At 41.0% G+C, this 26,095-nt stretch overlaps 4 protein-coding genes across 4 annotated transcripts; all 4 read right to left on the reverse strand.

The window, feature by feature from the left end:
* Positions 1 to 339: 339 nt before the first annotated feature.
* On the reverse strand, positions 340 to 5,135 carry LOC311255784 (extracellular calcium-sensing receptor-like; the record flags this gene model as incomplete). The annotated part of the gene is made up of 10 exons (XM_084350434.1): positions 340 to 1,244; positions 1,328 to 1,451; positions 1,545 to 1,772; positions 2,217 to 2,492; positions 2,578 to 2,784; positions 3,072 to 3,341; positions 3,526 to 3,612; positions 3,698 to 3,992; positions 4,223 to 4,359; positions 5,073 to 5,135. The coding sequence occupies 10 exons, from the start codon at positions 5,133 to 5,135 to the stop codon at positions 340 to 342; spliced, it is 2,592 nt and encodes an 863-aa protein (XP_084206560.1).
* Positions 5,136 to 7,068: 1,933 nt separating this feature from the next.
* LOC311255785 (extracellular calcium-sensing receptor-like) lies at positions 7,069 to 11,917 on the reverse strand (the record flags this gene model as incomplete). Its single annotated transcript, XM_084350435.1, has 9 exons — positions 7,069 to 7,982; positions 8,066 to 8,189; positions 8,282 to 8,509; positions 9,493 to 9,768; positions 9,857 to 10,063; positions 10,440 to 10,709; positions 10,908 to 10,994; positions 11,147 to 11,441; positions 11,673 to 11,917. The coding sequence occupies 9 exons, from the start codon at positions 11,915 to 11,917 to the stop codon at positions 7,069 to 7,071; spliced, it is 2,646 nt and encodes an 881-aa protein (XP_084206561.1).
* Positions 11,918 to 14,015: 2,098 nt separating this feature from the next.
* On the reverse strand, positions 14,016 to 19,389 carry LOC311255786 (extracellular calcium-sensing receptor-like; the record flags this gene model as incomplete). Its single annotated transcript, XM_084350436.1, has 9 exons — positions 14,016 to 14,929; positions 15,013 to 15,136; positions 15,795 to 16,022; positions 17,003 to 17,278; positions 17,367 to 17,573; positions 17,949 to 18,218; positions 18,416 to 18,502; positions 18,655 to 18,949; positions 19,181 to 19,389. The coding sequence occupies 9 exons, from the start codon at positions 19,387 to 19,389 to the stop codon at positions 14,016 to 14,018; spliced, it is 2,610 nt and encodes an 869-aa protein (XP_084206562.1).
* Positions 19,390 to 21,523: 2,134 nt separating this feature from the next.
* Positions 21,524 to 25,660, reverse strand: LOC311256469 (extracellular calcium-sensing receptor-like; the record flags this gene model as incomplete). The annotated part of the gene is made up of 9 exons (XM_084351551.1): positions 25,536 to 25,660; positions 25,010 to 25,304; positions 24,766 to 24,852; positions 24,313 to 24,582; positions 23,750 to 23,956; positions 23,387 to 23,662; positions 22,734 to 22,961; positions 22,518 to 22,641; positions 21,524 to 22,434 (listed from the first exon to the last, which is right to left on the reverse strand). The coding sequence occupies exons 1-9, from the start codon at positions 25,643 to 25,645 to the stop codon at positions 21,524 to 21,526; spliced, it is 2,508 nt and encodes an 835-aa protein (XP_084207677.1). The 5' UTR covers positions 25,646 to 25,660.
* Between the last annotated feature and the right edge of the window lie 435 nt (positions 25,661 to 26,095).

Below are 26,095 nucleotides of genomic sequence, written 5' to 3' on the forward strand. Positions count from 1 at the left end.
TGACTTAGGGCACAGTTTTATCATAATGAACAACATATGACCCTGCAAGAAAGTGAGACTATGTTAAACACAACAGTCTTTAACTACACCAATGAAAACCCATCCATCGTAATTCAGGATGCTGTAGAATAACTTTATCCAAGCGGTAAGACAATTCATATTCATTTCACATTTATGTGGGTGAAATCCTTTGCGTAACGTACATGACATAAGTTACCTGTGTGACATAAGCTACCTACGTTCATTACATATGTGACATAAGAGAACATATGTGATTTAAGTGAACTAACATAATAAAGTTTTCATTCTATGTCATGAAGACAAGTGCAGTTACTAGGCCTAGACTTGCCGACCCATGATTGCCTTCTTTGTGTTCCTCTCTGGTCTCAGCAGGATTATGTAACATTTGGGTCCAAACAGTGCCACCAAGAGACCAAAACTGGAGGCCAGGATGGCAAATACCTCCACTGCATCTGCATATTTGCCTGGTGAGCTGATATAAGCAGGGACAAAGGCCACCCACACAGCACAGAAGATCAGCATGCTAAAGGTAATAAGTTTGGCCTCATTGAAACTATCTGGAAGATTCCTTGCTATAAATGCAATCAGAAAACTGAGGGAAGCCAATGAGCCAATATAGCCCAGTAACACAGCAAAACCAACTGTGGACCCAACTGCACACTCATAAACAATCTTATCATTGTAGTATTGAGTGTTTTTATGAGGAGTTGGTGAGGCAGATACAATCCAGACAGTGCAGACTGCTGCCTGAACAGAAGTGAGAACAATAACTGTCCCCCTCTGCTGCAAAACACCAAACCACTTCAGGCCAGCTCCCCCTCCTGGCTTGGAGGCCTTGAACACAGCCAGAACCACCATGGTTTTTACCAGAATACATGAGACACAAAGCACAAAGCTGATCCCAAATGCTGCATGTCTCAGCTGGCATGTCCACAGTCTGGGACGACCGATAAACAGCAGTGAACACAGGAAACATAACTTAAGAGACAGCAGTAACTGGAAACTCAGTTCTGAATTGTTGGCACGTACAATGGGTGTGCTACGATGATAAATAAAGATGCCCATGACAACAGCACACATACATGTGCCCAGCAAGGAGGCAGCTGTCAAGCCCATACCCAGAGGCTCATGGTAGGAGAGAAACTCTATTTTCTTAGGAAGACAGTGGTCACGCTGGGGGCTGGACCAGAAGTCCTCAGGACAGCTGGTGCACCCCATGGCATCTATGAGAAAAGGAACAGAAATGAGATACTCTATATGTTTATATTATGTCTCAAAACTGCAATGTTTAAAGTTAAAAACCAACCTGTTTTATTGCTGATCTCCCCCTCAGAACAAGGGATGCAGTCAAAACAGCACACTGGTTCCCCTTTCTTTCTGGCCATGCGGGTACCTGGAGGACAGCTTTCACTGCATACTGAGCGGGGTGGCTATAAGGACAAAAGTAATTATCTGTTATTCTCCATTACTTTACACTGCTATAATGAGTTAACTATGGTGTGTCTGAAAAAAATGGATATAACCTGTTTTGATTCAAAGTTCCAGAAGATTTTGTCTTCATCAATTGTGAGTTCTTCACCTTTGGAAGCCGACCTCTTGACCTCACCCACATTCTGAACTTCAGTTCTTCCATCAGGGAGCCACAACCAGTTCATGACATCATAGATTGCTAAGGCATCACCATTCTCATCAAATGACACTTGATCACCAAATATTGTAGTGAAGTTGACTTTTTCCAGGTAATACACTAGCTAAACAAAGAGATGAAAAGCAGGAGAGGACAATTTCAACCACAAAGACCAAAAGGAATTAATGGGATGTCTGACCCTCCCATATTTATTTTGTTTTTTCCTCACCTATTCTAGCACTTGGCTTCAAGAAATTGCTATTTCCAACCCCGAAACTCTCACTTTTGGTGGTTGACTAGTTGGTGATGGTAAAATATTTCCGTGGTATCATGGTAAACATGGGGGTACCCAGAATACAATTATCAAACTGCATACTACACTAATGAACATATCAAAACGAGAACCTATCACTGAGCTAATAATATTAACCACTGACATCACCCAGTAGTAGATAATTTTCCTCTCACTATTTGTTCGGCACATTACAATAAGTAGTACCACTTTGCGAGAAACACTAAACTGTATGATTTAGTCATATAACAGATGAATTGTAAACTGATGTCACACCTGCCATGGCTCCAATCTTTGCAAATTGCCACAGCTGTGCCCGCTGAAAGGCCCTCTTCCTGGCTCACACTTCAGCATGTCATCAAGGGCATAGGCCAGAGCATACACAGCCTTGTACACATTATACTCTGGCCTGAGATTGGAAACGTCTAACAACTCAGTCTCCACATCCTCTAGGTTTTCTTGTCCAGTGCATAATGCTCCCCCGTCCTTCACCCAACCTGCTGGAGGTGGTGTGAATCTACATTGAAATGTGAATTCCCAAAACTGGTTTACCTGAAATATATTCAAAACAGTCTTATAAATGAATATTGTATTATTTTTGCAATTACCAGATCAGATTACACAGTTAAACTCTCACCATACTATTTCCATAGCTGTTGTTGTGGTGTAGGTCAGGAAGCATTTGTAGAAGGAATTCCCTGTAGCCTGGTATTTCTCCTCGACGGATGGCAATGCCCAGTGTGCCAGCAAGGTACGGCATGATGTCAGGTGTCTGGAGGACAGTAGTAGTTGCCCAGGCTTCACTGGCCATCCACTGCAGGCCTGTCACATTCTGCCTCACCACCTGTGTATCAAATAAAATATATAACTCCATAATGCCATGTCACTAACGTATTGTCTAGTCTTCTGAATTGTACACAGTATACACAAGTGATGTCTTACTTGTTCATACACAGATGCAATCCTGTGTTTTACACAGTATTTTATGAGCAAAGTGATGCATATCATCATAACCACAGTTTTGTGTAATTTGTCTGAGTAACTGATCGTTTGTTATTGCAACTTAAATCTTTCAATTTGATCAATAAAATAAAAAACAAGATATAATTTAGGTTGCAGTACAAGCCCAACCTCTTCCATGAGATTAATCATGTAACTGTCATGTGCAAACACAATGACCACACGAGCTGTGGATTTCTTCATCACATCCACGATCCTCCTTAGTTCATCTGGGTCATTGCCCCATGACAACACCTGTAAGTAGGCAAGACAACCTCCACCAGAGTGTGCCAGGTCAGATTGGAAGGATTGAGCAGCGTGGAGTCCATAGTCATCATCACTGACCAACAGACCTGCCCAACTCCAGCCAAAATGCTTCAGTATCTGAATCATAGCCTGCACCTAAGTGAATAAAGAGATTAGTGCACAGGCTGAAATAATCTTTCTGTGTTCAAAACATGCCAAAAAGGTTTCACTTTGTATCTTATTTAGTTATTGCATTTCAAGGAATATAACGACGTTATTTCTTGTGAATGTTTAAGTGCACATCCTTTTATGCATTTTCATTTTGTTGATGGATGGTCACCTGGAAAGCATCACTTGGAATCGTCCTAAAGAAGGATGGAAACTTTTGCCGGTCACTCAGACAGGAACATGTGGCAGAATGACTTACCTGTGAAAGATACAGACTGTACTTCCTGAACACATTCAAAGCCTTTCCCTGTTCTTTTAACTTTTAGGCAAATTGGCAAACTTACCATAGGTACTCTGTACAAACCTAAGACAGAGGAGATGGCAATAGAATGTGTTGAAAAAGCATCACCCACGATCCCTATGACTGGAGGGGTTCCTGCACAGGCCTCATCTAATATAAACTGCTCCTCTTGACCACTGACTGCGGATAATCCTGCACGAAATGCAATCCCTAGTTTGACACAGTTATCATAAAGACTGTATCCCAGAGTCACATTAGGTAGCAGCTTGGTGTTTTTGTTGATCTCTTCAATAGCAAAGGCCATGGTCTGGACCCTCCTAAATCCTAGAATATCAAAACTAAAGCAAATACCACTATTAACTATTGAAAAATGCAACATACAATAACTGTGACAACATGAACACGTTGCACAAGTACAGATTTTACAAACAATCATGTCAGTTGAATATCAACAATTACTGACAATAATTCAATATTTACAACTGTAGGAAAATTAACAGAAATACATATGACTCATGGAATTGATTTTCTCCAGTTTTTGCTTTTGCCACTTCCCTGAGAGACTTACCCGTAGCAAGTAGGTTGTTGTGGCTCGGAGGTAAAAGACAGGTCAGGAAAGACAGAGAAGAAGTGGATCCGAAATATCCCACCTAGAACCACATCTCCAGCCTTGTGCATCTCATTTAGATGGAAGTGTCCATGTAACTGGCAGGAGGAGGAATAAAGAGGGTAGGACACAACAGAAGAGAAGTAGGAATACAACAACATGAAATACATGAGCGAGAGCAATTTAATATCTAAAAATCCAAACATGACTTTCCTCCTGTTCATCCCTTTCCTGAGCCCAGTCAGTGTTATTGCTGTCAACCTCTTTTATTGACTTGCAGCATTGTTTAATCTTCAGCACCACCCAATGGGCTATAAGCAACAGTAGGAGCAGGGCCAGGAATTATTTTATTTTCAGATTGATTTTGAGTATACTAATACAAGTGGTGAAACACTATGTCTTCCCATCTATCTTTCTTTTCACTGACTTTTTCATGACAACAGACAACAGTGTTCGGGGTAACGTGTTACAAAAGCAACATGTTACAGTAATATATTTATTTTAAGGATCTACGGCCAGCACTGGGACCTACAATGTTACATATTGTTAATTTATCACTTATGACTGGTGTGCCTGCTAGTTTTAAGTCTGCTGTGGTTAAGCCTCTACTTAAGAAATAATTTTTTGACCCAGGATCTAAATAATTATAGACCAGTATCCACCCTTTCCTTCTTCTCTAAAGTCTTGGAAAGAGTTGTGTCCCACCAACTTCAGGCTACCTACTTCATGTTAATCTTCTGGAACCTTTTCAATCAGACTGTCATTCCACTGAACCTGCACTTACTAAAGTGGTTAATGACATTCTACTTACTATGGACTCAAACTCTACCTCTGTGCTTCTGTTACTGGATCTTGGCGCTGCATGTGATACCATAGATCACGGCATACTGTGAGACTGTGAGACTGACTTGAAAGTCAGTTTGGCATCTCTGGCCTGGCTCTCGCTTGGCTAAAGTCTTACCTATCGGAAAGAACACAATGTGTTTCTTATAATAATACTACTTTAATATTTATTGATATAAAGTATGGAGTTCCCCAAGGCTCTGTTCTGGCCCTTTGCTCTTCTTTTTATATATTTCACCTCTTGACCAAATTATTCACAGTTATGGAGTACATTTCCACTATGATGCGGACGCTACTCAGGTGTATGCGCCCATCAAATTTGATAAACTCTCAAATCACAAAATCAGAGAACTGCTTGTATGCGGTGAAGAAATTGATGTTAGAAAACGTCCTGCTCCTGAATTCGGATAAAACTGAGATGTTGGTCATTGGTCCTGCTCAACAGAGACACCACTTTGATCAGGTGACGGTAACTCTTGACAACTGTGTCATTTCTAAAAGTTCAATTATCAAGAATCTTGGTGTTACATCTGATTCTACCCTCTCTTTCGATCAGCACATCAAATAAATTACCAAGATTGCTTTTTACCAGCTGCGCGACATAGATAAAATTAGGTCCTTTCTGTCCACAGCAGATGCAGACATCCTGATTCATGCCTTTGTTTCATCTAGACTGGATTATTGCAATGCCTTATTTCCAGGTCTACCGTGTGAGAGCACTAAAAGTCTCCAAATGATTCAGAATACTGCAGCTAGAGTCTAAACACGTACAAGATTTTTTGATCATATTACACCAATCCCATGTCCATTGTTTATTTAAAAAGATCTAGGTTATTTAATTGTTCTTTACAGGTTATTTGACCATTTTGTAGAAAGTAACTAAACAGTAGTGGAAAAGGTAATATATTACTCTTTACAGACAGTAATATTGTGAGGTGATATATTTCTTAAAAGTGAAAGTAACTAGTAATATGTGATATATTGCAGTTTGAAAGTAACTTGCCCAACACTGCTAGACAACAGACTGTTATAAGATAACTGTACTGTGAACAATGCAGTAACATTATGGTATGGAAGTTGTCAAGTTACTGCAATTTTATTTTCTGCTACTAGCACCTTAATAGACTTCCTTAGAGGCTAATTTGCAACACATCACAACAGAACTGAACTGCAAAGTATAATGAAAACCATCTTTATTTCCTTCCTGTTAGATCCTTTTTAGACTTTCTTAGAAGTGAATTTGTCATACATTAAAACAGAACAGTGCTGCAATATAAAATGAAAATCATATTTATTTCCTATCTTTTAGACCCTTTTAAGACTTTCTTAGAGGCTAAGTTGTGACACCTTACAACAGGACCGTAACATAAATTAGGGAGATAACACATCTGTTACTTCAGACACACCTTCTTTGGCAGGTCCAGTACAACTCGAGACTTCTGACAAGCATTCCCAATCAAATGTAGTTCTAAATTACATGGCATGAAAAGTGGCAAGAGGATATAGCATCAGCTGATGTATGTAAGTGGTCTGAGCATCGTGGATGTATGTTGCTATAAGTGAGTACCTACAAACTCCACAAAATTGTGGAGAACATCAGCCTACGAGGGATGTGTGAAGCAGTGACCAGATGTGGACAGATGTAGTTTGACTTAGGTTTTATCATAGTGAACAACATATGACCCTGCAAGAAAGTGAGACTATGTTAAGCGCAACGGTCTTTAACTATGACAATGAAAACCCATCCATCGTAATTCAGGGTTGCTGTAGAAAAACTTTATCCAAGCGGTAACACATTTCATATTCATTTCACATTTATGTGGGTGAAATCTATGACATGACACAAGTTACCTGTGTGACATAAGCTGCCTACGTTCATTACGTATGTGACATAAGAGAACATATGTGATGTAAGTGAACTAACATAATAAAGTTTTCATTCTATGTCATGTAGACAACTGCAGTTACAAGGCCTGGACTTCCCGACCCATGATTGCCTTCTTTGTGTTCCTCTCTGGTCTCAGCAGGATTATGTAACATTTGGGTCCAAACAGTGCCACCAAGAGACCAAAACTGGAGGCCAGGATGGCAAATACCTCCACTGCATCTGCATATTTGCCTGGTGAGCTGATATAAGCAGGGACAAAGGCCACCCACACAGCACAGAAGATCAGCATGCTAAAGGTAATAAGTTTGGCCTCATTGAAACTATCTGGAAGATTCCTTGCTATGAATGCAATCAGAAAACTGAGGGAAGCCAATGAGCCAATATAGCCCAGTAACACAGCAAAACCAACTGTGGACCCAACTGCACACTCATAAACAATCTTATCATTGTAGTATTGAGTGTTTTTATGAGGAGTTGGGGAGGCAGATACAATCCAGGCAGTGCAGACTGCTGCCTGAACAGAAGTGAGAACAATAACTGTTCCTCTCTGCTGCAAAACACCAAACCACTTCAGGCTAGCTCCCCCTCCTGGCTTGGAGGCCTTGAACACAGCCAGAACCACCATGGTTTTTACCAGAATACATGAGACACAAAGCACAAAGCTGATCCCAAATGCTGCATGTCTCAGCTGGCATGTCCACAGTTGGGGACGACCAATAAACAGCAGTGAACACAGGAAACATAACTTAAGAGACAGCAGTAACTGGAAACTCAGTTCTGAATTGTTGGCACGTACAATGGGTGTGCTACGATGATAAATAAAGATGCCCATGACAACAGCACACATACATGTGCCCAGCAAGGAGGCAGCTGTCAAGCCCATACCCAGAGGCTCATGGAAGGAGAGAAACTCTGTTTTCTTAGGAACACAGTGGTCACGCTGGGGGCTGGACCAGAAGTCCTCAGGACAGCTGGTGCACCCCATGGCATCTATGAGAAAAGGAACAGACCTAAGATACTCTATATGTTTAAGTTATGTCTCAAAACTGCAATGTTTAAAGTTAAAAACCAACCTGTTTCATTGCTGATCTCCCCGTCAGAACAAGGGATGCAGTCAAAACAGCACACAGGTTCCCCTTTCTTTCTGGCCATGCGGGTACCTGGAGGACAGTTTTCACTGCACACTGAGCGGGGTGGCTACAGGGATAAAAGTAATTATCTGTTATTCTCCATTACTTTACACTTCTATAATGACTTAACTATGGTGTGTCTGAAAAATCACATATAACCTTTTTTGATTCAAAGTTCCAGAAGATTTTGTCTTCATCAATTGTGAGTTCTTCACCTTTGGAAGCCGACCTCTTGACCTCACCCACATTCTGAACTTCAGTTCTTCCATCAGGGAGCCACAGCCAGTTCATGACATCGTAGATTACTAAGGCATCACCATTCTCATCAAATGACACTTGATCACCAAATGTTGTAGTGAAGTTGACTCTTTCCAAGTAATACACTAGCTACATAGAGACATGAAAAACCAAAGAGGACAGATTAAACCTCAACAACCACAAACAATTCAGCTGCTCGTATTGTCTCCAGAACTCCTTCCATCAATCATATCACGCCTGTTCTTCAACAACTCCACTGGCTTCCTGTCAAATTTCGCATAGACTTTAAAATCCTGCTTCACACTTTCAAGGCCATCCACAACCTCGCCCCCCCATACCTCTCTGACCTCCTCAACATCAACATTCCCTCCCGGGCAATCAGATCAGCCTCCTCCATCAGCCTCACTGTGCCCTCTGCCCGTCTGTCCACCATGGGGTCCAGAGCCTTCAGCCGCTCTGCCCCCCGCCTCTGGAACTCCCTCCCCCCCGACATCAGGAACATTAACTCTCCATCCATCTTCAAATCCCGTCTAAAAACCTACCTCTTCAAACCCTCATACTCACTTTAATTTGTCTTCCACCCTGCAGTTTTCTGATTTTATTTTTGTTTTTTATTGCACTTATATGTGTCCTTTGCTCTTTTAAATCGTTGTTTATATGTTGTGTAAGGCAACCTTGAGTGCCCTGAAAGGCGCCTTAAATAAAATGTATTATTATTATTATTATTGTTAATTTTGGGGGTGCCTGACCCTCCTGTATTTATTTTATGTTTTCCTAACCTATTCTAACAGTCGGCATCTAGTATTTGCTTCTTCCAACCCAGATACTGTAATTGTCCGTGGTTGACTAGGTTGTTGAGGGTTACAAAATAATTCTGTGCGATCATGGTAAACATGGGATAGTATTCAATTACCAAACTCCATACCACACTTATGAACATATCAAAACAAGAACCTATCTCTGAGCTGATAATACCAACTACTGCCATCACCCAGTAGTAGGCAATTTCCTCTCACTATTTGTTCGGCACATTAAAATAGTACCACTTTGCAAGAAACACTAAACTATGTGATTTAGTCATATAACAAATGGAGTGGAAACTGATATCACACCTGCCATGGCTCCAGTCTTTGCAAACTGCCACAGCTATGCCCGCTGAAAGGCCCTCTCCCTGGCTCACACTGCAGCATGTCATCAAGGGCATAGGCCAGAGCATACACAGCCTTGTACACATTGTACTCTGGCCTGAGATTGGAAACGTCCAACAACTCAGTCTCCACATCCTCTAGCTTTTCCTGTCCAGTGCATAATGCTCCCCCAGCCTCCACCCAACCTGCTGGAGGTGGTGTGAATCTACATTGAAATGTGAATTCCCAAAACTGGTTTACCTGAAATATATTCAAAACAGTCTCATAAATGATGACTATATATTATTCTTGAAATTGCCAGATCAGATTGCACTGTTAAAGTTCTCACTATGCTATTTCCATAGCTGTTGTTGTGGTGTAGGTCAGGAAAAATTTGTAGGAGGAATTCCCTGAAGCCTGGTATTTCTCCTCGACGGATGGCAATGCCCAGTGTGCCAGCCAGGTACGGCATGAAGTCAGGGGTCTGGAGGACAGTAGCAGCTGTCCAGACTTCACTGGCCATCCACTGCAGACCTGTCACATTCTGCCTCACCACCTGTGTATCAAATAAAATATATATCTCCACAATGCCATGTCACTAAAGTACTGTCTAGTCTTCTGAATTGTACACAGTATACACAAGTGATGTCTTACGTGTTCATACACAGATGCAATCCTGTGTTTTACACAGTATTTTATGAGCAAAGTGATGCATATCATCATAACCACAGTTTTGTGTAATTTGTCTGAGTAACTGACCAAACTCTAAAACCCTGCTAACAGGGCATTTAGCAAATAAGAAGTGTAATCTATTCTAATAAATATATTTGTCACAAGCCAATATGTTATTGCAACTTCAATCTTTTAGTTTGATAAATAAAAAAAAAAAGTTAAGATGTATAACTACAACTAGGTTGTAGTTAAAGGCCAACCTCTTCCATGATGTTAATCATGAAACTCTCATGTGCAAACACAATGACCACACGAGCTGTGGATTTCTTCATCAAATCCACAATCCTCCTTAGTTCATCTGGGTCATTGTTCCATGGCAACACCTCTAAGTAGGCAAGACAACCTCCACCAGAGTGTGTCAGGTCAGATTGGAAGGACTGAGCAGCGTGGAGTCCATAGTCATCATCACTGACCAGCAGACCTGCCCAACTCCAGCCAAAACGCTTCAGTATCTGAATCATAGCCTGCACCTAAGTGAATGAAGAGATTAGTGCACAGGTTGAATAGTCTTTTTTGTGGAAAACATGCTACAAAGGGATCACATTGGATCATATTTAGTTACTGCATTTCAAGAAATATGACTGTTTTTGCTCTGTTAGCAGTTCTTTCTTATGAATGTTTAACTGCACATCCTTTTATGCATTTTCATTTTGCTGATGGATGGTCACCTGGAAAGCATCACTTGGGATCGTCCTAAAAAAGGATGGAAACTTCTGTCGGTCACTCAGACAGGAACATGTGGCAAAATAACTCACCTGTGAAAGACACAGACTGTACAGCCTGAAAACATTCAAAGCCTTTTCCGGCTCTTTTAATCTTTAAAAGTTGATTACTCTATGTTTACAACTGACATCAAACTTGAAATCATAACAAAATGATCCACTGAATTAATAGAAGGCAAACTTACCATAGGTACTCTGTACAAACCTAAGACAGAGGAGATTGCAATAGAACGTGTAGAGGAAGAATCACCCACAATCCCTATGACTGGAGGGGTTCCTGCACAGGTCTCATTTAATATAAACTGCTCCTCTTGACCACTAACTGCAGATAATCCTGCACGAAATCCAATTCCTAGTTTGACACAGTTATCGTAAAGACTGTATCCCAGAGTCACATTAGGTAGCAGCTTAGTGTTTTTGTTGATCTCATCAATAGCAAAGGCCATGGTCTGGGCCCTCCTAACTCCTACAACATCAAAACTAAAACAAATACCACTATTAACTATTGAAAAAGTTAATATACAATACCTGTGACAACATGAACACGTTGCACAAGTACAAATTTTACAAACAATTATGTCAGTGGAATTTCAACAATTACTTACAATAATTCAATAGATACAACTGTAGGAAAATTAACAGAAATACATATGACTCTTGGAATTGATTTTCTCCAGTGTTTTACTTTTGCCACTTCCCTGAGAGACTCACCCATGGCAGGTAGGCTGTTGTGGCTCGGAGGTAAAAGACAGGTCAGGAAAGACAGAGAAGAAGTGGATCCGAAATATCCCACCTAGAACCACATCTCCAGCCTTGTGCATCTCATTTAGATGAAACCGTCCCTGTAACCGGCAGGAGGAGGAATAAAGAGGGAAGGGCACAACAGAAGAGATGTAGGAATACAACAAGATGAAATACACGAGCGAGAGCAATTTAATATCTATATATCCCCACATGACTTCCCTCCTGTTCATCCCTTTTCTGAGCCCAGTCAGTTTTATTACTGTCAACCTCTTTTATTGACTTGCAGCATTGTTTAATCTTAAGCACCACCCAATGGGCTATAAGCAAGAGTAGGAGTAGGGCCTGGAATTATTTTAAATTGAGATTAATTTTGAGCATAGCAAAACAAGTGGTGGAACACTATGTCTTCCCATCTATTTTTCTTTGCACTGACTTTTGCATGACAACAGACAACAGTGTTGGGGATAACACATTACAAAAGCAACATGTTACAGTAATATATTTCTTTTAAGGATCAATGGCCAGCACTGGGACCCACAATGTTAAATATTGTTAATTTATCACTCATGACTGTGTAGGAGATACACTACTAATAAATGTAATTCATTAGTCAATTGAGATAATTTAAACACTCGTGAATCGGCGCACCACCTCCGTTCTTTTATCTCTTTGACTAATCTGGAGGAAATTAATCAAATTCGACCAGACAAGGTTAACTTGAATCGATATCAATCAATTCTAATCAATTTCAGATCAGTTCATTCAATCTCATAACTTAAGTAGTGACTTCTACACACAGTTACCATTGGTTCTCCACATTAAAACAAACCTGCACAGACAACGGCATGGGGTTAAATATATTTATTTAGCTAAATAGTTCAGAGTAAATAAATGAAATGAAAAACAAATGACAAGATTAACAGGTAACAGAAAGAAGTTGAGTCTGTAATGACTAATGTAATGAGTTTATGAGTGAAATATGTGCAGATGGTGAAATTGCAGGTTGGGTGAAAGCATTTAAATATTAAGATAATAATTGAATGCTAACGGAGCCCTAACCACATTGCTCCTAAGCTCAAAGAATCAAAATCAAAGACAAAGACATCAACTCATATTTCATACGTGTGAATCCAGCATGATGAGGGATGGTTAAGCCCACTTTATTTGAAGCATTGTCTTGTGGAGTCAGCAGGCTGCGGCTTTCGTCTCCAGCGGCCTTTCTGTCACTCAACTGCAAGCTTGCAGTCTCGGTCCAATACCCAGCTGGATGGCACTACTCATGAGCGTTGGGGGCAGAGCCGGTTCGACTGGGCAAAGGAGTCTTTCTTTTGTTGGTAACCACTCACATGGTTTCTTAAACAGCCGGTCGCCATAACGTCTTCGTAAATGATGATGGTGTTGATGAAGAGGACGAACGTGATGGTAGTATTCTTTGGTAACATGGTAACATTATGGTATGGAAGCTATCAAGATACTGAAATTTGGTTTTCTGCTACTAGCACCTTAATAGAATTCCTTAGAGGCTAATTTGCAACACATCACATCAGAACTGAACAGCAAAGTAAAATGAAAACTATCTTTATTTCCTTCCGGTTAGATCGTTTTTAGACTTTCTTAGAGGCCAAGTTGCGACACCTTAAACAGGACTGTAACATGAATTAGAGAAATAACACATATCTGTTACTTTAGACACACCTTCTTTGGCAGGACCAGTACAATTCTATACTTCTGACAAGCATTTCCAGTCAAATGTAGTTCTAAATTACATGGCATGAAAAGTGGCAAGAGGATATAGCATCAGCTGATGTATGTAAGTTGTCTGAGCGTTGTGGATGCATGTGGCTACATGCTAGTACCTACAAACTCCGCAAAATTGTGGAGAATGTCAGCCTACGAGGGATGTGTGAAGCAGTGACCAGATGTGGACTGATGTAGTTTGACTTAGGGCACAGTTTTATTATAATGAACAACATATGACCCTGAAAGTAAGTGAAACGGTGTTTAACACAACAGTCTTTAATTACACCAATGAAAACCAATCCATCGTTATATAAGATGCTGTAGAATAACTTTATCCAAGCGGTAAGACATTTCATATTCATTTCACATTATTGTGGGTGAAATCCTTTGCGTTACATACATGACATCAGTTACCTGTGTGGCATAAGCTACCTAGGTACACAATGTATTTGACATAATAGAACACATGTAATGTAAGTGAACTAAGATAATGAAGATAGAAATTAGTGAAATTGACGTTTTTTGGTATATAGAAAAAGGTTTCATTCTGTCTCGTGCAGACAAGTGCAGTTACTTGGCCTGGATTTCTCGACCTATGATTGCCTTCTTTGTGTTCCTCTCTGGTCTCAGCAGGATTATGTAACATTTGGGTCCAAACAGTGCCACCAAGAGACCAAAACTGGAGGCCAGGATGGCAAATACCTCCACTGCATCTGCATATTTGCCTGGTGAGCTGATATAAGCAGGGACAAAGGCCACCCACACAGCACAGAAGATCAGCATGCTAAAGGTAATAAGTTTGGCCTCATTGAAACTATCTGGAAGATTCCTTGCTATGAATGCAATCAGAAAACTGAGGGAAGCCAATGAGCCAATATAGCCCAGTAACACAGCAAAACCAACTGTGGACCCAACTGCACACTCATAAACAATCTTATCATTGTAGTATTGAGTGTTTTTATGAGGAGTTGGTGAGGCAGATACAACCCAGGCAGTGCAGACTGCTGCCTGCATAGAAGTGAGAACAATAACTGTTCCTCTCTGCTGGAAAACACCAAACCACTTCAGGCTAGCTCCCCCTCCTGGCTTGGAGGCCTTGAACACAGCCAGAACCACCATGGTTTTTACCAAAATACATGAGACACAAAGCACAAAGCTGATCCCAAATGCTGCATGTCTCAGCTGGCATGTCCACAGTTGGGGACGACCAATAAACAGCAGTGAACATAGGAAACATAACTTGAGAGACAGCAGTAACTGGAAACTCAGTTCTGAATTGTTGGCACGTACAATGGGTGTGCTACGATGATAAATAAAGATGCCCATGACAACAGCACACATACATGTGCCCAGCAAGGAGGCAGCTGTCAGGCCGATACCCAGAGGCTCATGGTAGGAGAGAAACTCTGTTTTCTCAGGAACACAGTGGTCACGCTGGGGGCTGGACCAGAAGTCCTCAGGACAGCTGGTGCACCCCATGGCATCTATGAGAAAAGGAACAGACCTGAGATACTCTATATGTTTAAGTTATGTCTCAAAACTGCAATGTTTAAAGTTAAAAACCAACCTGTTTCATTGCTGATCTCCCCCTCAGAACAAGGGATGCAGTCAAAACAGCACACAGGTTCCCCTTTCTTTCTGGCCATGCGGGTCCCTGGAGGACAGCTTTCACTGCACACTGAGCGGGGTGGCTACAGGGAGAAAAATAAGTATCTGTTATTCTCCATTACTTTACACTTCTTTATTACATGGCTCTATTGAATGCTGCTCTCTGATTGGTCGGTCGCTGCATTCTACGGTCTGTTATTTCTGTATAATGACCGTCATCAAGTATAACAGACCGTTGCTAGGGACGGCGCTCTGATCCGCCCCTGCAACATGTAGCAACATAAGCAAGACAGCACCGCTGTCCAGCTGCTCTCTCAGGCAGGCCTTGAAAGTCGTCAGATCATGTCTGTGACTGGACACATGAGAGCAGCTAGGGACGGCGCTCTGATCCGCACTGGCAACATATAGCAACATAAGCAAGACAGCTGGACTTTCAACGCGTTACACCAACCACAGCACGCTGTCCAGCTCGTCTCTCAGTCTCTCCTCTCTCAAGTGAAAGTGAAAGTTAAAACTTTACTGAGCGATCCTTGTCGCTGCTGAATCATTGTGGGTGATTATTTATTATTTATTTCAGTTGTAAGGCCGTGTAATAAGCGGGATAATGTATAGTTAGTCGGTTGTTATGGAGAAATAAACCCCTCCTTCGTCGGGGTTTATTTCTCCATAACAACCTCCGAACTATACATTATCCCTTACATAATGACTTAACTATGGTGTGTCTGAAAAATCACATATAACCTGTTTTGATTCAAAGTTCCAGAAGATTTTGTCTTCATCAATTGTGAGTTCGTCACCTTTGGAGGCCGACCTCTTGACCTCACCCACATTCTGAACTTCAGTTCTTCCATCAGGGAGCCACAGCCAGTTCATGACATCATAGATTGCTAAGGCATCACCATTCTCATCAAATGACACTTGATCACCAAATGTTGTAGTGAAGTTGACTTTTTCCAAGTAATACACTAGCTACATAGAGACATGAAAAACCAAAGAGGACAGATTAAACCTCAACAACCACAAACAATTCAGCTACTCGTATTGTCTCCAGAACTCCTTCCATCAATCATATCACGCCCGTTCTTCAACAACTCCACTGGCTTCCTGTCAAATTTCGCATAGACTTTAAAATCCTGCTTCACACTTTCAAGGCCATCCACAACCTCGCCCCCCCATACCTCTCTGACCTCCTCAACATCAACATTCCCTCCCGGGCACTCAGATCAGCCTCCTCCATCAGCCTCACTGTGCCCTCTGCCCGTCTGTCCACCATGGGGTCCAGAGCCTTCAGCCGCTCTGCCCCCCGCCTCTGGAACTCCCTCCCCCCCGACATCAGGAACATTAACTCTCTATCCATCTTCAAATCCCGTCTAAAAACCTACCTCTTCAAACTCTCATACTCACTTTAATTTGTCTTCCACCCTGCAGTTTTCTGATTTTATTTTTGTTTTTTATTGCACTTATATGTGTCCTTTGCTCTTTTAAATCGTTGTTCATATGTTGTGTAAGGCAACCTTGAGTGCCCTGAAAGGCGCCTTAAATAAAATGTATTATTATTATTATTGTTAATTTTTGGGGTGCCTGACCCTCCTGTATTTATTTTATGTTTTCCTAACCTATTCTAACAGTCGGCATCTAGTATTTGCTTCTTCCAACCCAGATACTGTAATTATCCGTGGTTGACTAGGTTGTTGAGGGTTACAAAATAATTCTGTGCGATCATGGTAAACATGGGATAGTATTCAATTACCAAACTCCATACCACACTTATGAACATATCAAAACAAGAACCTATCTCTGAGCTGATAATGCCAACTACTGCCATCACCCAGTAGTAGGCAATTTCCTCTCACTATTTGTTCGGCACATTAAAATAGTACCACTTTGCAAGAAACACTAAACTGTATGATTTAGTCATATAACAAGTGGAGTGGAAACTGATATCACACCTGCCATGGCTCCAGTCTTTGCAAATTGCCACAGCTATGCCCGCTGAAAGGCCCTTTCCCTGGCTCACACTGCAGCATGTCATCAAGGGCATAGGCCAGAGCATACACAGCCTTGTACACATTGTACTCTGGCCTGAGATTGGAAACGTCCAACAACTCAGTCTCCACATCCTCTAGCTTTTCCTGTCCAGTGCATAATGCTCCCCCAGCCTCCACCCAACCTGCTGGAGGTGGTGTGAATCTACATTGAAATGTGAATTCCCAAAACTGGTTTACCTGAAATATATTCAAAACAGTCTCATAAATGATGACTATATATTATTCTTGAAATTGCCAGATCAGATTGCACTGTTAAAGTTCTCACTATGCTATTTCCATAGCTGTTGTTATGGTGTAGGTCAGGACGAATTTGTAGGAGGAATTCCCTGAAGCCTGGTATTTCTCCTCGGCGGATGGCAATGCCCAGTGTGCCAGCCAGGTACGGCATTAAGTCAGGGGTCTGGAGGACAGTAGAAGCTGTCCATGCTTCACTGGCCATCCACTGCAGACCTGTCACATTCTGCCTCACCACCTGTGTATCAAATAAATTATATATCTCCACAATGCCATGTCACTAAAGTACTGTCTAGTCTTCTGAATTGTACACAGTATACACAAGTGATGTCTTACTTGTTCATACACAGATGCAATCCTGTGTTTTACACAGTATTTTATGAGCAAAGTGATGCATATCATCAAAACCACAGTTTTGTGTAATTTGTCTGAGTAACTGACCGAACTCTAAAACCCTGCTAACAGGGCATTTAGCAAATAAGAAGTGTAATCTATTCTAATAAATATATTTGTCACAAGCCAATATGTTATTGCAACTTCAATCTTTTAGTTTGATAAATTAAAAAAAAAATTAAGATGTATAACTACAACTAGGTTGTAGTTAAAGGCCAACCTCTTCCATGATGTTAATCATGAAACTCTCATGTGCAAACACAATGACCACACGAGCTGTGGATTTCTTCATCAAATCCACAATCCTCCTTAGTTCATCTGGGTCATTGTCCCATGGCAACACCTCTAAGTAGGCAAGACAACCTCCACCAGAGTGTGTCAGGTCAGATTGGAAGGATCGAGCAGCGTGGAGTCCATAGTCATCATCACTGACCAGCAGACCTGCCCAACTCCAGCCAAAACGCTTCAGTATCTGAATCACAGCCTGCACCTAAGTGAATAAAGAGATTAGTGCACAGGTTGAAATAATCTTTCTGTGGAAAACATGCTACAAAGGGATCACATTGGATCATATTTAGTTACTGCATTTCAAGAAATATAACTGTTTTTGCTCTGTAGCAGTTCTTTCTTATGAATGTTTAACTGCACATCCTTTTATACATTTTCGTTTTGCTGATGGATGGTCACCTGGAAAGCATCACTTGGGATCGTCCTAAAAAAGGATGGAAACTTCTGTCGGTCACTCAGACAGGAACATGTGGCAAAATAACTCACCTGTGAAAGACACAGACTGTACAGCCTGAAAACATTCAAAGCCTTTTCCGGCTCTTTTAATCTTTAAAAGTTGATTACTCAATGTTTACAACTGACATCAAAGTTGAAATCATATCATAATGATCCACTGAATTAATAGAAGGCAAACTTACCATAGGTACTCTGTACAAACCTAAGACAGAGGAGATGGCAATAGAACGTGTAGAGGAAGAATCACCCACAATCCCTATGACTGGAGGGGTTCCTGCACAGGTCTCATTTAATATAAACTGCTCCTCTTGACCACTGACTGCAGATAATCCTGCACGAAATCCAATTCCTAGTTTGACACAGTTATCGTAAAGACTGTATCCCAGAGTCACATTAGGTAGCAGCTTAGTGTTTTTGTTGATCTCATCAATAGCAAAGGCCATGGTCTGGGCCCTCCTAACTCCTACAACATCAAAACTAAAACAAATACCACTATTAACTATTGAAAAATTTTACATACAATAACTGTGACAACATGAACACATTGCACAAGTACACATTTTACAAACAATTATGTCAGTGGAATATCAACAATTACTTACAATAATTCAATAGATACAACTGTAGGAAAATTAACAGAAATGCATATGACTCTTGGAATTGATTTTCTCCAGTGTTTTACTTTTGCCACTTCCCTAAGAGACTCACCCATGGCAGGTAGGCTGTTGTGGCTCGGAGGTAAAAGACAGGTCAGGAAATACAGAGAAAAAGTGGATCCGAAATATCCCACCTAGAACCACATTTCCAGCCTTGTGCATCTCATTTAGATGAAACCGTCCCTGTAACCGGCAGGAGGAGGAATAAAGAGGGGAGGACACAACAGAAGAGAAGTAGGAATACGGCAACATGAAATACATGAGCGAGAGCAATTTAATATCTATATATCCCCACATGACTTCCCTCCTGTTCATCCCTTTTCTGAGCCCAGTCAGTTTTATTACTGTCAACCTCTTTTATTGACTTGCAGCATTGTTTAATCTTAAGCGCCACCCAATGGGCTATAAGCAAGAGTAGGAGTAGAGCCTGGAATTATTTTAATTTCACATTAATTTTGAGCATAGCAAAACAAGTGGTGGAACACTATGTCTTCCCATCTATTTTACTTTGCACTGACTTTTGCATGACAACAGACAACAGTGTTGGGGGGAACACATTGCAAAAGCAACATGTTACAGTAATATATTTCTTTTAAGGATCAATGGCCAGCACTGGGACCCACAATGTTAAATATTGTTAATGTATCACTCATGACTGTGTAGGAGATACACTACTAACAAATGTAATTTATTAATCACTTGAGATTAATGAAGCACTCGTGAATCGGCGCACCACCTCCGTCCTTTTATCTCTTTGACTAATCCGGAGGAAATTAATCAAATTCAACTAGACAAGGTTAACTTGAATCAATATCAATCAATTCTAATCAATTTCAGATCAGTTCATTCAATCTCATAACTTAAGTAGTGACTTCTACACACAGTTACCATTGGTTCTCCACATTAAAACAAACCTGCACAGACAACGACATAGGGTTAAATATATTTATTTAGCTAAATAGTTCAGAGTAAATAAATGAAATGAAAAACAAATGACAAGATTAACAGGTAACAGAAAGAAGTTGAGTCTGTAATGACTAATGTAATGAGTTTATGAGTGAAATATGTGCAGATGGTGAAATTGCAGGTTGGGTGAAAGCATTTAAATATTAAGAGAATAATTGAATGCTAACGGAGCCCTAACCAAATTGCTCCTAAGCTCAAAGAATCAAAATCAAAGACAAAGACACCAACTCATATTTCATACGTGTGAATCCAGCATGATGAGGGATGGTTAAGCCTACTTTATTTGAAGCATTGTCTTGTGGAGTCAGCAGGCTGCGGCTTTCGTCTCCAGCGGCCTTTCTGTCACTCAACTGCAAGCTTGCAGTCTCGGTCCAATACCCAGCTGGATGGCACTACTCATGAGCGTTGGGGGCAGAGCCGGTTCGACTGGGCAAAGGAGTCTTTCTTTTGTTGGTAACCACTCACATGGTTTCTTAAACAGCGGGTCGCCATAACGTCTTCGTAAATGATGATGGTGTTGATGAAGAGGACGAAGGTGATGGTGGTATTCTTTGGTAACATGGTAACATTATGGTATGGAAGCTATCAAGATACTGCAATTTGGTTTTCTGCTACTAGCACCTTAATAGAATTCCTTAGAGGCAAATTTGCAACACATCACATCAGAACTGAACAGCAAAGTAAAATGAAAACCATCTTTATTTCCTTCCGGTTAGATCGTTTTTAGACTTTCTTAGAGGCCAAGTTGCGACACCTTAAACAGGACTGTAACATAAATTAGAGAAATAACACATATCTGTTACTTCAGACACACCTTTGGCAGGACCAGTACAATTCTATACTTCTGACAAGCATTTCCAGTCAAATGTAGTTCTAAATTACATGGCATGAAAAGTGGCAAGAGGATATAGCATCAGCTGATGTATGTAAGTTGTCTGAGCATTGTGGATGCATGTGGCTACATGTTAGTACCTACAAACTCCGCAAAATTGTGGAGAATGTCAGCCTACGAGGGATGTGTGAAGCAGTGACCAGATGTGGACTGATGTAGTTTGACTTAGGGCACAGTTTTATTATAATGAACAACATATGACCCTGAAAGTAAGTGAAACGGTGTTTAACACAACAGTCTGTAATTACACCAATGAAAACCAATCCATCGTTATATAAGATGCTGTAGAATAACTTTATCCAAGCGGTAAGGCAGTTCATTTTCATTTCACATTATTGTGGGTGAAATCCTTTGCGTTACGTACACGACATCAGTTACCTGTGTGGCATAAGCTACCTACGTACACAATGTATTTGACATAATAGAACATATGTAATGTAAGTGAACTAAGATAATGAAGATAAAAATGAGTCAAACTGACGTTTTTTGGTATATAGAAAAAGTTTTCATTCTGTCTCATGAAGACAAGTGCAGTTACTAGGCCGGTATTTCCCGACCCATGATTGCCTTCTTTGTGTTTCTCTCTGGTCTCAGCAGGATTATGTAACATTTGGGTCCAAACAGTGCCACCAAGAGACCAAAACTGGAGGCCAGGATTGCAAATACCTCCACTGCATCTGCATATTTGCCTGGTGAGCTGATATAAGCAGGGACAAAGGCCACCCACACAGCACAGAAGATCAGCATGCTAAAGGTAATAAGTTTGGCCTCATTGAAACTACCTGGAAGATTCCTTGCTATGAATGCAATCAGAAAACTGAGGGAAGCCAATGAGCCAATATAGCCTAGTAACACAGCAAAACCAACTGTGGACCCAACTGCACACTCATAAACAATCTTATCATTGTAGTATTGAGTGTTTTTATGAGGAGTTGGTGAGGCAGATACAATCCAGGCAGTGCAGACTGCTGCCTGAACAGAAGTGAGAACAATAACTGTCCCCCTCTGCTGCAAAACACCAAACCACTTCAGGCTGGCTCCACCTCCTGGCTTGGAGGCCTTGAACACAGCCAGAACCACCATGGTTTTTACCAAAATACATGAGACACAAAGCACAAAGCTGATCCCAAATGCTGCATGTCTCAGCTGGCATGTCCACAGTCTGGGACGACCCATAAACAACAGTGAACACAGGAAACACAACTTAAGAGACAGCAGTAACTGGAAACTCAGTTCTGAATTGTTGGCACGTACTATGGGTGTGGTACGATGATAAATAAAGATGCCCATGACAACAGCACACATACATGTGCCCAGCAAGGAGGCAGCTGTCAGGCCGATACCCAGAGGCTCATGGTAGGAGAGAAACTCTATTTTCTTAGGAACACAGTGGTCACGCTGGGGGCTGGACCAGAAGTCCTCAGGACAGCTGGTGCACTCCATGGCATCTATGAGAAAAGGAACAGACCTGATATACTCTATAAGTTTATATTATGTCTCAAAACTGCAGTGATTAAAGTCAAAAACCAACCAGTTTTATTGCTGATCTTCCCCTCAGAACAAGGGATGCAGTCAAAACAGCACACAGGTTCCCCTTTCTTTCTGGCCATGCGGGTACCTCGAGGACAGCTTTCACTGCACACTGAGCGGGGTGGCTACAGGGGGAAAAATAAGCATCCGTTGTTCTCCATTACTTTACACTGCAATAATGACTTAACTATGGTGTGTCTGAAAAATCAGCTATAACCTGTTTTGATTCAAAGTTCCAGAAGATTTTGTCTTCATCAATTGTGAGTTCTTCACCTTTGGAAGCTGACCTCTTGACCTCACCCACATTATGAACTTCAGTTCTTCCATCAGGGAGCCACAACCAGTTCATGACATCATAAATTGCTAAGGCATCACCATTCTCATCAAATGACACTTGATCACCAAATGTTGTAGTGAAGTTGACTTTTTCCAAGTAATACACTAGCTACATAGAGAGATGAAAAACCAAAGAGGACAGATTAAACCTCAACAACCAAAAACAATTTTTGGGGTGCCTTTATTTTATGTTTTCCTAACCTATTCTAGCAGTCGGCGTCTAGTATTTGCTTCTTCCAACCCATATACTGTAACTGTCCGTGGTTGACTAGGTTGTTGAGGGTTGCAAAATAATTCTGTACAATCATGGTAAACATGGGATAGTATTCAATTACCAAACTCCATACCACACTTATGAACATATCAAAACAAGAACCTATCTCTAAGCTGATAATACCAACTACTGCCATCATCCAGTAGTAGGCAATTTCCTCTCACTATTTGTTCGGCACATTAAAATAGTACCACTTTGCAAGAAACACTAAACTGTATGATATAGTCATATAACAAATGGAGTGTAAACTGATATCACACCTGCCATGGCTCCAATCTTCTCAAATTGCCACAGCTGTGCCCGCTGAAAGGCCCTCTCCCTGGCTCACACTGCAGCATGTCATCAAGGGCATAGGCCAGAGCATACACAGCCTTGTACACATTATACTCTGGCCTGAGATTGGAAATGTCCAACAACTCAGTCTCCACATCCTCTAGATTTTCCTGTCCAGTACATAATGCTCCCCCAGCCTCCACCCAACCTGCTGGAGGTGGTGTGAATCTACATTGAAATGTGAATTCCCAAAACTGGTTTACCTGAAATATATTCAAAACAATCTCATAAATGATGACTATATATTATTCATGCAATTGCCAGATTAGATCGCACAGTTCAGTTCTCACTATGCTATTTCCATTGCTGTTGTTGTGTTGTATGTCAGGACTAATTTGGAGGAGGAATTCCCTGAAGCCTGGTATTTCTCCTCGACGGATGGCAATGCCCAGTGTGCCAGCAAGGTACGGCATGAGGTCGGGGGTCTGGAGGACAGTAGCAGCTGTCCAAGATTCACTGGCCATCCACTGCAGACCTGTCACATTCTGCCTCACCACCTATCAAATAACATATATAACTCCACAATGCCATGTCACTAAAGTATTGTCTAGTCTCTTAATTGTAAACAGTATACACAAGTGATGTCTTACTTGTTCATACACAGATGCAATCCTTTGTTTTACACAGTATTTTATGAGCAAAGTGATGCATATCATCATAACCACAGTTTTGTGTAATTTGTCTGAGTAACTGATTGTACTCTAAACCCTGCTAACAGGGCTTGAATCAAAAGAAGTGTAACCTATTCAAAGATACATTTGTCACAGACCAATATGTGTTTGCAACTTAAATGTTTCAGTTTGATGAATATAAACATTAAGACATGTAACTTGGGTTGTCGTTCAATCCCAACCTCTTCCATAAGGTTAATCATGTGACTCTCATGTGCAAACACAATGACCACACGAGCTGTGGATTCCTTCATCACATCCACAATCCTCTTATGTTCATCTCGGTGATCGCCCCAGGGCAAAATCTCAATGTAGGCTAGACAACCTCCACCAGAGTGTGCCAGGTCAGATTGGAAGGACTGAGCAGCATGGAGTCCATAGTCATCATCACTGACCAACAGACCTGCCCAACTCCAGCCAAAACGCTTCAGTATCTGAATCATAGCCTGCACCTAAGTGAATAAAGAGATTAGTGCACAGGCTGGAGAACATGCTGAACAGTTTTTATATTGGATCATATTTAGTTATTGCATTTTTGGGAAAATAATTGTTGTTGCAGTTTAGAGACATTTTTTCTTGTGAATGTTCAACTGCACATGCTTTCATGCATTTTCATTGTGCTGATGGATGGTCACCTGGAAAGCATCACTTGGGATCGTCCTAAAGAAGGATGGAAACTTCTGCCGGTCACTCAGACAGGAGCATGTGGCAAAATAACTCACCTGTGAAAGATACAGACTGTACATCCTGAACACATTCAAAGCCTTTTCCTGTTCTTTTAATCTTTGATGGTTACTCTATATTTACAAGTGACATTAAATATGAGATCATATCAAAATGATCCAACAGAATTACTAGAAGACAAATTGGCAAACTTACCATAGGTACTCTGTACAAACCTAAGACAGAGGAGATGGCAATAGAATGTGTTGAAAAAGCATCACCCACGATGCCTATGACTGGAGGGGTTCCTGCACAGGTCTCATCTAATATTAACTGCTCCTCTTGACCACTGACTGCGGATAATCCTGCACGAAATGCAATCCCTAGTTTGACACAGTTATCGTAAAGACTGTATCCCAGAGTCACATTAGGTAGCAGCTTGGTGTTTTTGTTGATCTCATCAATAGCAAAGGCCATGGTCTGGACCCTCCTAACTCCTAGAATATCAAAACTAAAACAAATACCACTATTAACTGTAGAAAAATTCAACATACAATAACTGTGACAACATGAACACAATGCACAAGTACACATTTTACAAACAATTATGTCATTTGAATATCAACAATTACTTACAATAATTCAATAGATGCAAATGTAGGAAAATTAACAGAAATACAAATGACTCTTGGAATTGATTTTCTCCAGTATTTTACTTTTGCCACTTCCCTGAGAGACTCACCCGTGGCAAGTAGGTTGTTGTGGCTCTGAGGTAAAAGACAGGTCAGGAAATACAGAGAAGAAGTGGATCCGAAATATCCCACCTAGAACCACATCTCCAGCCTTGTGCATCTCATTTAGATGAAACTGTCCCTGTAACCGGCAGGAGGAGGAATAAAGAGGGGAGGACACAACAGGAGAGAAGTAGGAATACAACAACATGAAATACATGAGCGAGAGCAATTTAATATCTAAAAATCCCCACATGACTTTCCTCCTGTTCATCCCTTTTCTGAGCCCAGTCAGTTGTATTGCTGTCAACCTCTTTTATTGACTTGCAGCATTATTTAATCTTCAGCACCACCCAATGGGCTATAAGCAGCAGTAGGAGCAGGGCCAGGAAATATTTTAATTCCAGATTGATTTTGAGCATACAAAGACAAGTGGTGGAACATTATGTCTTCCCATCTATTTTTCTTTGCACTGACTTTTTAATGACAACAGACAACAGTGTTGGGGGTAACACATGACAAAAGCAACATGTTACAGTAATATATTTCTTTTAAGGATCAATGGCCAGCA

Source organism: Pagrus pagrus (assembly GCF_965226575.1).
Source record: "Pagrus pagrus genome assembly, chromosome: 4".
Lineage (NCBI taxonomy): Eukaryota > Metazoa > Chordata > Actinopteri > Spariformes > Sparidae > Pagrus > Pagrus pagrus.